A 16507-nucleotide genomic window follows, 5' to 3' on the forward strand; every position below is an offset into this window, starting at 1 on the left:
TAGATATTAACTCCCACCTTGTCTTCAAGAAGTGGAGGAAGATGCTCAAATTAATGGTAGGCTATTCCTCCTCTGTCCCTGAAAATTATTTTAAATGTTTGCAACTCTGGTTGAAATTTGGGGAAATCATTAGCCTATTCTTTGCTTTTTTGCAATTCTAAACCTGTTTTGAAACCAGGTTAAAAGAACGTTGAAACAACGTGATTCAACCAGATTTTGCCCGGAATATGCGGCGGGAATTCATGCTTTAATACGAGGCGCCGGAGCGAATCAAGGTCCAAAGCACAGTACAGCTCCGTAACCCCCTGTGCTAGGAATAGCCCTTGCATACTTGGGAACTGCAGTTCGTTATCGGAGTTTCAGTGGAGGTGCAGTAGTGGTTGCCATGACAGCATAGTTGGCAAACTCCCTGTTGCCATCAGTTATTGGCAATAGGCAAGTACACATTAAAACGCATAGCCTATGCTCTGGTCATCTTCATGCTGTCTTTCGGGTGTTTTGGAATAATAGAACCGCAGTGACACCGAGCGTTTTCTGGAATGCCGCATAATTTTGCTGATAGGACGGGACGAGGAACCTTGTTACAAGTAGCTAACGCCGGAACACCTTTTCATCTTTCGTTCTTGTAGCCTAGTCTTTCCTGTCTCTATACTGTGTTGCCAGGACAGTATCGGAAAGGGGAAAGCCATGCAGTAGCCTAAGCTAAAGGCTATGGGAGTGACACTGCTCGTAACCAATCCTACACATATCCACAGTGTTGATTAAAACTATACAATGGGTACATCTGGAACTGATGCAGCCGCATTTTCAGGAGAAGAGGAAGAAGAGGATGAATACTATGAATTTGAGCATCTGCCTCCACTTTTTGAAGATGAGGTGAGAGCTAATTTATGTAAATAATATAAATATTGCCCTCTCATTGGTATATACTGAATACTTAGCCAGAATGATGTACCAATACTATTGTTGACTGACGGTTTCCAGGGGACTGACATTTTTGGTTGTGATATGCACATATGTTACTTGTGCGGTCCCACCAGTCTTAACTATAGGGAAATGAAGGGGCTGATGCCCCCTACTCCCTTAAGGGACATATGACACAAAAAAACCTGTTTGATAAGATTTAGATTTGTGCATTGGCTATCCGTGTAAAGGAATATTTTTGTCCACTTCAGAAAGGTTCTGTTTTTCCCTACAATAAATGCATTATTTAGGCTGCCTTAATGTTTTTGTTTTTCCTTAAAAGGTGTATAGATTGTTTATGTAACTTATTTATTTCAGTAAATAAATTACTCTTAAAGGACAACATATTAGATTAATGTGATCAGTTGTTTACTAGGAGTGGCTTGGAATCCCCTCTGTTTTCTCTTAACTGTCTCAATAAAATATTCCCCTAAAAACAACACAGGTTTGTGTGAAGATTACAGGACAGGGGGCATAAAACTAAGGCGGTGGGGAGGTTGACCTTTACAACTCCAAAAGTGATATTAATTGTCCTGGGATGTAGTAGCTAGTGGCTAATACGCCCCAGAGATCTATGGTACAGTGGCATTGACCCCTGCTGTATCCCATCTTGGCCTTACATGGACACTAGCCAGATTTGTTACAACACAACCCTATCTGCCTTTGTTAAAGCTCCAAAGTTAAACACTGCAACATGATTCAGTGAAGAACTGGTTTTCACAGGTATTCACCCTAGTGTTTCGCGGGCCCGCGTAAGTGTGAAGACTCCGGAGAGACATGACAGGTTGAGAGGAAGGCACTCTGTGTGAGGTCAGCCAGATAGCTACATTCGGCTGCAGCCTGCACACAAGAGGAACACGTTTAAATGTGAATTCCATTCTACCTTTGAACACTAAGGGATTAATTGAACCCCTAACAGTCCTCGGTTACTTCAGGACTTTAGTTATCCACTTAGTAGATCCACCCAGACAGGATCCCTCACTACTTCACAAATCGTACGGTTTCTTCCTATTGTCTGTTATCTTTGCAGTCTCCCAGTACTCTATAGTTGGTCTCAGTAGAGCTGTTGTACTGAAGGAAAAGTTATGTAGGCCGATGTATTTACCTTGAGGAGAGAGGGAGCGACTCAACGATTCTCTGCGCCACTCTCAGGGGAAACAGTCTATTTATGGGCAATGGCTCTGGCTTAATGTGACAATTTTCTGTCCTTTTGTTGTTCCATATTCTATGGCATCATAAGACTGCTTTATTCACCTTCCTCAAAACATTTCTGTAACAGACAATCATCTCATAGATCACTCTGAGATCCGTCGAAGAGGGAGAAAGTCTGCCTTCGCTCCGGTTCTGTCTTTTTAAATGTATGACAAGGACCCAAAACTGAGGCTTGCGATGTGTCTCTGAGTGATAGCACTGATCTAGGATCAGGTCTGTGCAACCTCATTTATGATGTCTAGAAATTACCTGATCATGGAACAGTACTCTGAAATGCTTTGCAAATATTGTACTGATATAGTTGAATTGAGAGAAATTAATCATGGGACATCCTAGTGATGAGCTACATTCGTTCAGAACAAATAACGGCAACTTAATGCTAATAAATTCCATGAGACTAGGCTGTTGGAAGTAGACTGTTACATTGTCGGGTTAGTTGCATGCAATGGAAATGCAAAGTATTGGACAGCACATCACAATGGAGTCTCTTTATCCATTAAAAGACTTGCTTTTGTGCTCATTCGTGAAGCCAACAAAAGGTCCTGTCTTCTTCACATACAAGTGTGGCTGTGAAAATGTCTAACTATGAGATCGTTCTTATTCACTGACACAACTAGGTTTCCTCATAACACGAAGTGTGTTCACTTGGCTTTGCACACTTAGTGGCATTGCATACTCTATTCTGTGTGTGTGTCCGTGTGCTCTTGTGGATACGTCTGTGTGTCCACAGGAGAACGTGTCCCTGGCAGATATCCTGTCCATGCGGGACTCCTGTCTGACGGAGCCGGAGGTGTGGGCGGTGTGTGTGGAGTGCATTGTAGCCCTACAGAGCATCACTGCGTCAACCCTCTTTCATACACTGTGCATCACGCCTGACACGCTGGCCTTCAACGCCCATGGCAACGTGTGTTTTATGGAACAGCTGAGCGGTGAGTCAACAACACACACTCCCTACCTGAAAAGAGGATCCAGCTACCCTGGTCATTTGGGGTCATGTATTATGTTCATTAGGCACAGACCAGAAAGGAAAAACGAGCTGTCCCTTTTGACAGGTCCGCGTAGTCCCTCCTCTTTCAGTAAATTACATTCCATTTGTTTCCTGAGGAATATTGCCCTGATCCATCAATCATTTATTGGATTCTCTGGTGTCTTTATCCAATATAGTTCACTTTTGGTCGATACTGTCTGCTATTGTAAAAGGCTGCAGCAGCAATCTCACTGCTGATCAGTTTGTTCCGATCTGATCCATCCTGGCTTCTTCAGGTCACATGTCAATCTGCCATCCCTGCTTAGGGAATCAAAGATGGCCATGAAGATTAAGGCCCATATTGAGGATGGATCAGGGATCAGATCAAGTCTATATGATTTTTAAGGTCAAACTGATGACACATCTGCAGTTCCAATGAAACACTCCATAATTAGAGCCCCAGAGTTTTTTTCCATGTCATTTTTGTTTCCATACCAACCATTTTTAGGTCAACAGCATAACTATCAAACTGTAGTGGCAAAAAAGGTTGTCTTTTAATTACAAAATGCTGAGTTTCTTTCAGCAATTCCATTTTTGTTATTTGAGTTTGCAGTCGTAAGCATCTCCTGTATGTCTTGCTAGGATGGAACATTGGTGAAATTGAGTCACATGTTTAATATTTAGGATAACCCGTCTCACTGTTTTATCTGTTTTACTGTCTCCTCTGCATTTTACTCTCATCTCTGTCTCACTGTTTTTTCTGTCTTAATGTGTTATCTATGTCTCACTGTCTCATCTTTGTTTCACTGAGTCACTGTCACACTTTGTCTTCTCTGTTGCTGTGTCATGTCTGTTGCTGTGTCATGTCTGTTGCTGTGTCATTTCTGTTGCTGTGTCATGTCTGTCACACAAGAATATCTGGTCTCTTTTTCACTATTTCTCTTCACTATTTCTTATCCCTTAGACAGTAAGAAATCTGCCCAAAGACTAGCTTCTCTTCATATTAGGGAACAGCAGAAATCTGTCTTTTACAGAACAGCGTGCACATACAGTACATAACCTTTCATGTGTATTCTCCCACTTCAGTTATTGATTAGCATTGATGAGATTAACAGTGTGCCACTTTCAAGACAAGTGTTACCCTGGTAACAGGTAGCAGGGCTGTCAGTTGACTGTCGGTATTGAAATTGTCATCCCATCCTTCTACCATTCCAGGTTTTACCAAAATGATAACAATATTAGCATAAGTACTGGCAACAATTTGATGTTATTTTAATGGTCCAAAAATGAGCTTTTCCTTCAAAAACAAGGACCTTTTTAAGTGACCCCAAACGTTTGAACAGTAGTGTATTCTATATCTGTTATTGTTACTTGTCCCTAGACAGTGACCTTAAGTGACCTATTCCTGATCAGCAGGCAACAGTTATGTAACTCATAGGGCAGTATCAATACATTATTAGAAAATTAATCCATTACTCTTTTATGAACCATCCGTCAAATTGTCATCAACCTCATTGTCATCCCTCCAATCCCGCCTGAGAGAATAAGAGAGCATTATATATAGGAGTTTTATTCTCAGTCATAGTGGTAAAAAGCACATTCCTTCAATCACTGTTCTCTGAAGCATTTGGGTTTATCTCTCCTGTCATATCAATAAGCCATCTTACCTATTATCTGGCCTTAGTATTTTCCTCTGGAACCTTCCGGAACCTTCCGGAATTCACAATTACCATTCTTCAGTACACTGCTGGATAACCAAATAAGCCCAAACATCTTAACAGCCTCATTTGCTGTATACGGTTGTGCTTATTGTCCTTCTGTGTTCTGACCCTGTGAAGAGCTTCTGGCCTGGCACCTACCTGGGTCAGGCTCGCCTTATAACTGCAATGGTCAGAGACAGACCCAAATGTAGACTTGACCTACTTAACTGTCTCTTACTCTGGGAGGAGGTGGTGGAGGTGGTTGAGGGCAGCAGCGTTGTCCCTGCCTCCACCCCAGCACGTACAGCGACCTACTTTAAACTGAGGATGCACCGTGACACCAGTGCACTTATCGGGAGATAGCGGCTGTCTCATTTCTTAGGGCTTCTCTCTGAGCTAATGAATAATTCAAGAGCGGGCACAAGTGTTTTTCTTCTTTGCTCAACGCATGGTTCCATGCCAACACCACATGTAATAACAAATGTATTATACATTTTAACAAGCTCTATTGGCGTGTGCTTTTTCTGCTGGACAGGAAAAATGTACATAACCGGTTACTAGGGGTTTCTTCGGCTCAGGACCTGGTCGTGTAATTAGCATTGGCATGCTGTCGAATTGTAGAGTGGTTAAACAGAATCATTTTAATGTGGACTAATACCAACAGCACAATGACACATTTATTAGGCATGTCAAATAATGTAATATTATTCCTATCCTGCAGATGATCCTGAGGGCTCCTTTATTCCTCCAGAGTTTGACATGACTGGTGGCACCATTGAGGTGAGTGGATTTATTCACCATTAATGGCGACTTCACGGTCGGTATTGCCTGTAGCGTATATTAAAATCCCTTTGTGACACCAGGTGTTGAGAACAAGTAAGAAAAGCCTTCTGAAAAGTCTTTGAAATAAAGGTATTGAGGTGTGGTTTCTTTAAAAGGCATGTTTTTTACATTTCAAAGCCACCTTAAAAATGATCAACTTCAAGTAAGTGGAATTCGGCATTCAGAAAAAGACTTGCTCTTAAATTTTTCCACCACACTTTACTAGAATATTACATAACAGCCATTTCAAAATAAACACGGCGGATATCAACTGAATTGACATCCTTTTTTTTTGTAGCAGTAGATACGAAGGATAACAAAATCTCTCATATAGGATTTTACATGGACTCTCATTCAGTCCTAAACGCACGTTCTCCCTCTGTCTGTCTCCATTTTTGTCAGTCGTTTCGCGTTAACTTATTCTCTCTCGTATTTCCTTTGCTCTTGTTTAACCATGTGTAGCCCAATGAATTGATTGACTGCATTCATCAGGTGCTCAATTACATGTTTACTGTGCATGTCCTTTGGTACTGAATAAGTCATTGTACCAAATGAGTCTGCGTTTCCCTAATTTATCCCCTCTTCCAGTGTCTTCCAATGCACTGTATGTGCTCAAAGTGGCGACTGGAGTCACAACAATGTAATCAATTATAGTAATCCTATTTCTATGGCTGGGATCTGTTTCAAACACTCCAGGGGGCAGTGAAAACGTGACCTCACAGCAGCTGTTGGATTTAGAGTTTTCTGGCTCTTAACTAATTTATATTTGACAGACATTTTGACTAAGCGGCCCTTCAGCTAAACATTTGTATGTATCACATTTTGAGATTTGATTCATCCGCTGGTGCCACATCTACTACAGAAGTACGTGCCACATTCATTTTAATTGCTTGGAACACGTACGTATCTTTTGCAATAGAAAAAAACAGGCTCACATTTATCCAGGAGATTTAACATGTCAACTGTGATTGCAGCAGAGCTCCATTTCTCAAGTAAAGCACAACAAAAGGCTGTCAGATATGTGCAGGTTATGATGATAGTTTGCTGGAGTGAAAGTGTCTGACTTTTTAAGCTTTCATGTCTCTCAAGGCTTACAAAGAGGCCCATGAAAATCTCATTCATTCTCTGTTATAGTGTTTCCTCTAACTCCCGGTATTGCAGCCGATCATTTTCTTTGTTGAATGAGGCCCCAGAATTCATTGCCTGCGAGGCATGTGCATGCAGTAGATCTGAGGTCGCTCATATGAAGTCGGAACTTTGCCCTGGCCCCGGCCTTGCCCGGGTACACTGCAGTTTTATTGACTTCTTAATGGCCTGATGAATGACTTCCTCAACCAAATGCCTTGTTTCCAGAAATGCCCCCCAGAGTCACCCTAATCTCTTTTGTTGCATGATAAACAGAGGTTGTCAAGGGATACGGTTGTGCTTTATGGCTGTTTGGGTAGTACATGTACTGCTAACATGAGTTCATATAAACGTGACATATTTCAGGTTTTATTAATTCCGTATGGTTTAAAGGGGATGTGTCCATGTGGTATCAACATGTGAAAGATTTGTTTCAACATGCCATTGTGTCCGATGTTATGGGTCAGTTGGAGGTCAGTGATGCTTGGCCTTTTCTCCAGGGTCACATATTCTCTCTGGGCTCCACCCTCTCTGCGGCCCTTGACTTTGTCATTGAGCCAGAGCTGGAGGCAGAGCTGGGGGAGGACATTCAGAGACTGCTGGGGCAGATGCAGGAGGGGAACCCTGAAGACAGGCCATTCCCCCAGGTAAGGTCACTGTCATTGTTCATATAATTACAGATTACAGAATAATTTCCAGTGAGATTGAGGGGAATTTTGTGAATAGCAACATTTACTGTATCTTTCCCAAAACTAACACTGGATCTCTAGGCAAAATATGTGCTTTTGTGGAAAGAAACAACCTATTCTACAATTTGTTAACACAATCTGCTTTAAAATTCGCTCTCTGTACATGTAAAAAATGCGTTGTAACGTCACTGCACAAAGCTCCTGAAAGCTCTGCGCTTGTCTCTTGAAACCGAAAGTGGTGGCATGCCGATTGTATAAGGAAGTTTCACCGAAAGAAACATAAAGAAGTATCATCATTCACAGTTGACATTGTGAGGATGACCACAGATACTCATAATGCACATTTTCTCAAAATGCCCAACATTATATTAATTGTTGGTTAGGGGGAAGTATCTCCGGGTGTGGTTCAGGCCCAGAGCAAGGCGGTTAAATTTGCATCAACCCCCTCCAGGCCTACATTTTACTCAAGGTCATAGAGAGTAAAAAAGATCAGATGTGATTTGCACTTAGGTATAGCATGAAAACACTATTAATAGTAGCAGCAGTAGACGTTGATGTTGTACCAGTGGATGTGAGACTCTGAACATGAGCAGCACCTTGTGGAGGAGCAATGCCAATACAGCCACTGAAAAAAATATTAATAATGGAGGATGTCACAGTCATGCATGAACCAGAATTCTTCCCAGGGGACAACATTTTAATATTACCTTTACACCAATTACAGGATGTATTTTCCTTTGGGAGAAAAATGCAAAACGGTTACAACACCACACATTGACAATGAAATGGCAGTCATTTATTAAATACATGTTGCCTCATAGAGGATGTAATGTGTGTTTATGCTAGTTGATATTATGCATCTCCCCTCAGGAAATCCTCTCTCTTGCAGAAGACCGGCTAGTACATGTCTCTTCCACAGACCTGTGCCGGAAACTCTCATCTACAGGAAGAAGAGTCCTGTCAGTAGAGTCCATTGCAACCCTTCAAGGTTTGCCTTTAGACTTGAGGTGTCTGTGTATTTACTGTATAGGAACGTACAAACTGTCTTTCTGTCTACCATAACCATAACCACACTACCTGTGTATCCAAATACAGATGGATGGACGGGCTCTTGGGAGGCCCGTTGGCAGAAGTCCAAACCCAACTGGCAGCTCCACAAGAGCATCAGCTCAGAGGACAGCAGTTCTAAAGACCAGGGCATCGTCTCAGATGCCATGGCTGGGATCCCAGAACCAAACTGCTCCAGTGGCCCGCTCCAGCATCACATTTGCGGGGCCTGGGACTCCACCCTCTTAGCCGACGGTATGGGGGATGTAGAAGAAGATGGATGTGTCAAACACTGGGATATGCTCGGTTCTCTGTTGGACAGCAGGTCTCAGAACAGTTCCCCTGTATCCAGGAGGACTCTGGAGAGGGCGAGGGGTGTTCTCAAGCATTCCTGCTCCGTACCAGAATCCAGTAACCCCCCTGTGTTCCCGCCCCCGCCCCACGGGGACATCAGCGTGAACGTGTCGGACCTCACAGCGATTGGAATGGATGAGGGCGTGGAGCCCGGTGCTATTTGGAGTAAGAGAGGGGGTGGAGTGAAAGGCCCGTACGAGGGCAAAGGGTCAGAGCAATGGGACAGTGGCGGGGACAGTGGTGGGGACAGTGGGGGAGACAGTGGGGGAGACAGTGGGGGAGACAGTGGGGGAGACAGAGTTGGAGGACAACATTCAGACAATCGACATAGGACACACGAGGATCCCTCTCTGTCCCAAATAGCTCAGGACTCGGAAATGTTGGCTGATTGCGCTTGCGTCCCAACATCAACCTCAAACCTTTACGCTCCCAATAATCACATGACTAAAAGCATGCTGTGCCTCAATGAAGAATCTCAGGATGAGGTGAGATCAACCAGTCTAGTCACAACACAGATTCACACGCCTTGGTGTCTTCGCAACCTTTCTTGCTTCTTTTCCAGATTCATATTGAGCATTTTCAGTGGCCATTCTTTTCACTGAGCATGCTTCTTTGTTCAGGACCAGGAGTCACCTGGCAGATTGGCCCATATGAAAGGGTAATATTAATAGGTTGTGATTTGCTTGTGACCTAGTGGATCTCTCTGAGGGATCTACTGACACGGAGTGGGCGAAGACTATGTGTGAATGAGCTGTGGGCCCTGTGTCATACCTGCCTCTCCACGCTGCAGACCTACATTGACTACCCAGGTTAGTCACGTGACCTGTCACAATTCAGTCACTCATTTGTCAATCGGCCATTGATTCTCTGCCCTGTGCAAACCAATCGTACTGGGTAATAATGCGTTAAGCATTAAATTCCTCACATTCACTGGCCTCACATTCACAAACCACGTTTTACGTTAGGAACTTGCAAAATGTCAGGTTACTTTCTTTAGTGTTGCATTGCAAAGAGCAATGTATATTGTAGGCTGCTTATTAACAACCCAGATAAGGGACCATATTTCTGAGGTGAAAACTGGGGTCTAAGATTGTCAATTTCTGATTCAGCTTAAGAGTCAATGTTGTTGGTCAAAAATCAACATTATGCAATGCAGCACTCTGTCCATGGTCATGGTTGTTAATGCAACACTCTCTCCATGGTCATGGTTGTTAATGCAACACTCTCTCCATGGCCATGATTGTTAATGCAACACTCTCTCCGGTCATGGTTGTGAATGCAACACTCTCTCCGGTCATGGTTGTGAATGCAACACTCTCTCCGGTCATGGTTGTGAATGCAACACTCTCTCCGGTCATGGTTGTGAATGCAACACTCTCTCCGGTCATGGTTGTGAATACAACACTCTCTCCGGTCATGGTTGTTAATGCAACACTCTCCAAGGTCATGGTTGTTAATGCAACACTCTCTCCAAGGTCATGGTTGTTAATGTGGTGGATAAAATATGTCATTGATCGATTCAGTTAATATAAGGTCTGCAGAAGGTGAGTTTAGTGTAAGGATATACCTTATTTTTACTTTCAATAGACACAAGTGTCCGATTATTAAAATATGAGCTGCGATTTAACAAAAGAGTTAAGTTTTTCTTTCTGATGGTTTACCAGGGAAATTTCTGAGGACACTGAAGGCAGGCAATAAATAATTTAAAAGCTTTTTTTAGTTTAATACATTTTATAAAAGTAGTTTATTACCTCTAAAGACTTCTCTTCATCCTTGTTTTTTTTTCTTTATCTTTTCCCTAAAAGCATACTTATGCCTGGACACAATGTATGTGGGTTGTGAGGGAGAAGTTCTCTTCTTGAATCCCAAAAACACAGGTATGGCTCATTTTACTGATTCAGAAATGCTTTTTTTCTGTCTGGAATGGTAGTTATTTTGGCATTTTCCATTTATAATTTGTCTCTGTTTATTTATTTAAAACTGTTGTGACTTGAAATATTGAAAAGTTTTCTTTAGCAACGTGTCTTGACTGAAGTGTTGGAGGGAACACGCTTTGAAATGATGTCATACTCAATAATTCAAAGTGACTCTTCCTTGTAGGATGCTGCGACGCATTTTATCTAGCGCCTGAATTCCAGGAGCATGGGATCGTTACTGAAAAGGTGTGCCTCAAATTCTGACAGTAGTCTTTTAAAAGAACGTAAATAATTCTCCATTAAGTAGATGCTCATGTATACTTATTAGTTGGGTCTTACTGTGTCTTTGTCTGTCTGTGTTTCTGTCGTTCTGTCTCCTTGTTCTTGCATCATTCTATCTGTGTTCAGGCCTGTGTTTATGGGGTAGCCGCTGTCCTGTGGGCCACGGCTAAGTTCAACCTGTCAGCCAATCAGAAGTTGGCTATGCCCAGGAAGTTGAAGAGGCTGCTGCTGGAGATGGCCAAAAGAACACCCATCGAAAGACCTTCAATCCTCCTGGCCAAAAAGGTAGTCATGGTTTCAGCTCTCTGCCCCTATTTAAAGCACTATTTGATTATATTAGAAAAATAGTGTTGCAACATTAATTCTGTACTTTAAATCATCACAACTTTTAATTCTACATACAGAAATAGTGAAACCTTACACTGCTTTTCAAAAGTGTTGCATCACTTAGAAATGTCCTTGTCTTCCATGGAAACACATGAAATAAGCCTGAATAGGAAAAACAGCAAAAATAAATAGGAAATATAGTAATTGACATGGGTGGAAATAATTATTTTTCATTTAAATAGTATAGTGTCCTTCAAACTTTTCGATGTACGCCTTAACTTATTCCGTGTTGACGAAAACTTTGGCATGGAAAAGTTCATCTTCAGCCTCACTAGCAATTGCTCAATTCTTATGATTATTCCTAAGAGCTTAGTAGATACCAGTAAGCATATTAGTGGCTAATAAGCTGTTAAAACGGCCAGTGGCAAAAGCTAACAGCTTATAGATGCAATTTCTGGTGGAGGTAAACTTAATAAGAAACTTTAGTCAGTTTAACACAATGCTCAATAGTGTTTAGCGACTGGTGAAATGTGTAATGCCGTGGCGTTATGGTTAAAGACAGTGCCTCTCATGTGGAAGGGTCAAGATCATATCTGTTGTGAACAACAAACTTTATTTATTTTATTTCCACAATTCTTTCGTCGTTTCTCATGATGTCATTCAAGAATGAAAGAACAAAGTATGTTGTTATGCCATTAAAGAAATAAATACGTTCTTATGTCCTGAAATGAAATGGCTTTGGCAGAGTCGCTAGCAATTGCTCCATTCCTATGCCTATTCCAGTAAGTTAGTAGATACTGGTAAAGCCTATTACTGGTTAAACAAGGATTTGTTTAGGATAGAGGCTATACTGACACGCGCTAATGGTCGAGCTCTGTGGTGTAGTGGTTTGCAACGCATCATTTCACGTGGGCGACCCAGGTTTAAATCTCAAGAGGGAAATGCTTTCTGTTGCGTTCCGGCTGAACTAGGCTTGCCTGGTTTCTTGTTTTCTATGTTCTTCTGTCCAGTGTCTGTTCTTTTGCACATCTTAATCTTTTCTTTTTACTGGCCAGTCTGAGATATGGCTTTTTATTTCCAATTCTGCTTAGAAGGCCAGAATCCTGGAGTCACCTCTAAACAATTGACATTGAGACTGGTGTTCTATGGGTACAATTTAATGAAGCTGCCAGTTGAGGACCTGTGAGATGTCTGTTTCTCAAACTAGACTAGTCTTTTTCCTCTTGTGCAGTTGTGTACCAGGGCCTCCCACTCCTCTTTCTATTCTGGTTGAGACTGTTCGTGCTGTTTTGTGAAGGGAGTAGTACACAAAATCTTCAGTTTCTTGGCAATTTCTCGCATTGAATAGTCTAAACTTCTCAGAACAAGAATAGACTGTTTCAGAAAATAAATGTTGAGTCTGGTATTGAATCCACAATTGCTGATGCTCCAGAATCTTAACTAGTCTAAAGTAAGCACATCAGTTTTCAGCTGTGCTAACACATTTGCAAAAGGGTTTTGTAATGATTAATTACTCTGTTATAATGGTAAACTTGGATTAGCAAACACAACGTGCCATTCGAACACAGGACTGATGGTTGCTGATAATGGGCCTCTGTACGCCTATGTAGGTTAGATCAGATTCAACTTTATTGTCAACAGTACAAGTACAGTACAACAAAATTAAGTTAGCATCTAGTGTCATGCTTGTTGGGGTATAATGTCATGTTCATGTGTTTTGTTATGTTCCTTGTGTTACAGTGCTGTCGGGATTATCTATCACGCCAAGGAACAAACGCTGAGAGAGTGTGGACCAAACTGATCAACAGAGTCCACCCGGTACCACTGCACTGTAAAGCTGTAGCTACTGTTTTACATGGATAGTGGACAGCATACTTGCCGTTTGTAGTGAAAAGGAGGCCATGTTGCTCTTCCATTATTGCCTGTGGAGTATAACTCCCTTTCTTACCTTTCAGCCAATCATAAAGGACGTTGATACAGAGGATCAGAATGGACTGGACAGGAGAGGATGTTCAAATCAGCAGTCAACACATATCAAGAGTGGTACAATCATAGGTTTAGACAGCTCCAGTGACTAACTATTTGTTTTAGCATGGGCAGTGCTATTATTGACTTTGTTAATTTTTTACTGGGTGGGACTTCCTACAGGTTGATTCAATTAATGATATTTGTGAGATACGATCCATAATTGCAGATGACAATAAATTGACAACTTGGCATCATGCATTCAAACCACACACTCCAAGTGGCAGTTTAAAAACTCACTGAAGTTCTAGTGGAAGAGAATTCTCCTTCAAAATTAAATTGTCTCAATGGTCCTTCCCATGCTCCCCCTTCCACCCCATAACTTGATAGATACAAATGTAATTCCACTATTTATCACTGTTATGCATGAATCATGCCCAGTGAAGTTTGATGACCTTGCTGACAGTAAATCTACATACATTGGTCATCAAATGGTGTCAGTGAAGTTGCTTCATTTTAAGGGGTACTTGTTAGAATATAATGTTGCAGTTAAATGTAATAAGTCAAATTTCTCATTTAAATTCTATGGGTAACTAAGTGGTGGTAACTGCATTCTGTAATTACTGACATGGATCAAGGAATTTTTCTTACCATTCTTTTTTTAACAATGTTCAAGTTGCCACTTAATTTGCCAATGTTTCTCCACAATTTGCATCCAATTCAGTATAAATCGTCGCAGAGAATCTCTCTTCTTGCATTAAGCAACACTCTCTTCTCTCGTATACAGTTACTATACACTGAGATTTTATTCAGATGTTGCTTTTGGATTCATACTGAAAAAGTGAAACAAGCATGACAGCAAGCATTCATTGTTACACGTCTGTAATTACAACCAACTACGTTCTGTTAGTATTGGGTAACCATGAATTATAACAATGATCCTACTAAGTACAATATAATTACCTTTGTAGTTATACTGTGATAATAATCCCTTAAAAGGAAGTGTGACATGTGGATTTTGTAACTGGGGTTGTAACTGTGTGTAGGATTTGTTCCCATGGCCACTGAGAGCCGATTGGTTCCTGTACCTGGCCCTGTTCCCTATAGCTATCCAATCAGTCGAGCACCTCACCTCCCAGAGGCCTTCACCTCCCCTGCCACTCACTTCACCCCCATCGTCCTGACCAAGGACGTGGACACTGATGTGGAAACACCCCTTCCTTCTTTAGATGTTGAGGGGTAAGCGGATTGCCTCTTTTCTATGGACATAGGATTTACCGGTCAGGGAGTTGTGTCAGGCGCCACTGATATCTTAGAGAAGTGAAACCTATCAACTATAATTTCTTTATTATGACAGAGAATACATTTTGAGTTACCACATATTGGGTTGCAGGACATTAAGGAAAACTCCAAGAGGCAGTAACATCCAACCTTTTCAAAAAGCCAATAACCCAGAAACCTCCTCGCACCTCCAGGACTCACACCTTTCTAAGTCGTATAGAGACCTACAGGAATACAGACGACACACTCCTGACAATCTAAGCAGCATGGTCTCAAGGAACTCCTCCCCCGCCTCTAGCTGCAAGACATTGGTTAAGTCTACACCTCCTGACTCCCCCGAACTGACCAACCCAAGGACTCCAGTTCCAGAGCAATCATTTCCTCCTCTGACCTCCCATTTCCCCTTGTCTTTCTGTTGCCAATCGTCTTCTGTCTCTCGTCGGACTGGTGACCAGATTTTCAACAACTTCCTCCTGCGCCAAGATCCGCAGACGGGCCACTTTACTCTGGTGCCAGTAAATATAACAGCGCCTATGTCCTCTCCCAGACCAGAGTTCAACGCCCCCCTGACCACCAACTTCCTCCGGGATCAACCAGATGGCCCCCCTGACCAACTGACCCCTGGCCAGGGAGAGGAACCTCTGTTGGATTGCGGTAACGGCAGACTCTCAGACTCCGCGGTGTCCGTTTCCCATCCCTGCAATGGAGAAGGACGTCCAAGTCCAGGCGAATGTGAGGCTGAACCCACATGGGTGTCCGGTGGACCTCCTCCGCAGTGCTCACCCTGGATCAACGGTCACCTACAGGAGGTTATTGGCCTGCTCAGGGCAGAGTTTGCTTTTGATGGATATCTGGAGAATGGTGTGGAGGATTTACAGATGGGTAAGTAGCATGGAGGCGTTTATTAACCTGTACGTTTCTTATCATCTGTTTGTTGAGAAAGTTCTGGCTACACTTTATAGTAGATGAGCTGTAGAGCCATATGCAGCCATTACATATCATTTTACGATTTCATTGCAAGCCACGCCAGTTAGTAAGACATCAAAAATCGATCTGCCATCAGGCTAGTAGCCCAGAACCTCTCTTCTTCCCCTAAGGAATTTGCATTGCTGAATTGCTTTGTAAATGGATTCTAGAGTTGTGTGATTAGACGGCAGATAGTCTAGCAGTGTCTTTGGGTATCTAACCGGTAGGTAGCTTCATCAAATCCCAAGCTGGTGAGGTAAATTTAGTCTTTGACAAGACAGGTTAATATGAAGTGCTTATCTATATGGCTCTGGATGATAGCGTATGATTCAAGTGTATGACAACTGCTGTGAAAATTTCTGTTCACCAAATCGTATAATTAGTGTACCATCTATTCATGTATTCACAGGGGAGTATATCTTGTCTCTAAAGGACCTACAGTACCAGACGTTCTGTAATGTTGTCAAAGAGAAGTTCTGTGACCTTTACTGGGAGAAGGACTTATTGAGAGTGCTACACTGTGTTGTCAACCACAGCCAAATGCCTCTGTGAGTAGGTCCTTTCATTGGTGATTTCAAATTCTGGTCTCTCAATAGCAGAAGAGAAATAATGCAAGTGAAATGAAAGCTACACTTTTATTCACAGAAGTACACCACTGATCTTGTTATTTGGAACATCACTGAATCTCTAGTGATGATATATCCTTAGTTAAAACAACAATAGTGCCTGTTTTGTTCAACTGTTTTTAGCTGAAGTGGCGGTCAATAATATCTAAATAATTTTGTTTTCCTCAGAAGTATTCTCTGTCTGCAAGTTTATTCAGTAAACACGCTTCTGTTGTCTCTCTGAGCTGGGGACAAGCCCAAAATGTCCAGTATTTGTGTAGAATTG

The 16507-nt window shown here is 42.1% G+C and overlaps 1 protein-coding gene across 3 annotated transcripts in view; it reads left to right on the forward strand.

Annotated features, from left to right (window-relative positions):
• The first annotated feature begins 308 nt into the window (after positions 1 to 308).
• Positions 309 to 16507, forward strand: part of LOC105025938 (kinase non-catalytic C-lobe domain-containing protein 1) — a 37078-nt gene continuing 20879 nt past the window's right edge. For 2 of the 3 annotated variants that reach the window (XM_020047013.2, XM_034292932.1), the window contains exons 1-15: positions 309 to 876; positions 2906 to 3104; positions 5564 to 5622; positions 7290 to 7436; positions 8349 to 8466; positions 8574 to 9364; positions 9574 to 9688; positions 10685 to 10756; positions 10980 to 11041; positions 11204 to 11362; positions 13145 to 13222; positions 13360 to 13459; positions 14416 to 14608; positions 14763 to 15532; positions 16026 to 16164. In XM_020047013.2, the coding sequence (XP_019902572.2) occupies positions 775 to 876; positions 2906 to 3104; positions 5564 to 5622; positions 7290 to 7436; positions 8349 to 8466; positions 8574 to 9364; positions 9574 to 9688; positions 10685 to 10756; positions 10980 to 11041; positions 11204 to 11362; positions 13145 to 13222; positions 13360 to 13459; positions 14416 to 14608; positions 14763 to 15532; positions 16026 to 16164 (3104 nt within the window). In that variant the 5' untranslated portion in view covers positions 309 to 774. The remainder of the gene's footprint in view (positions 877 to 2905; positions 3105 to 5563; positions 5623 to 7289; positions 7437 to 8348; positions 8467 to 8573; positions 9365 to 9573; positions 9689 to 10684; positions 10757 to 10979; positions 11042 to 11203; positions 11363 to 13144; positions 13223 to 13359; positions 13460 to 14415; positions 14609 to 14762; positions 15533 to 16025; positions 16165 to 16507) is intronic. The other variant, XM_010897011.3, reaches the window with a different exon arrangement.

This window comes from Esox lucius, chromosome 6 (genome assembly GCF_011004845.1).
Source record: "Esox lucius isolate fEsoLuc1 chromosome 6, fEsoLuc1.pri, whole genome shotgun sequence".
NCBI classification, from domain to species: domain Eukaryota; kingdom Metazoa; phylum Chordata; class Actinopteri; order Esociformes; family Esocidae; genus Esox; species Esox lucius.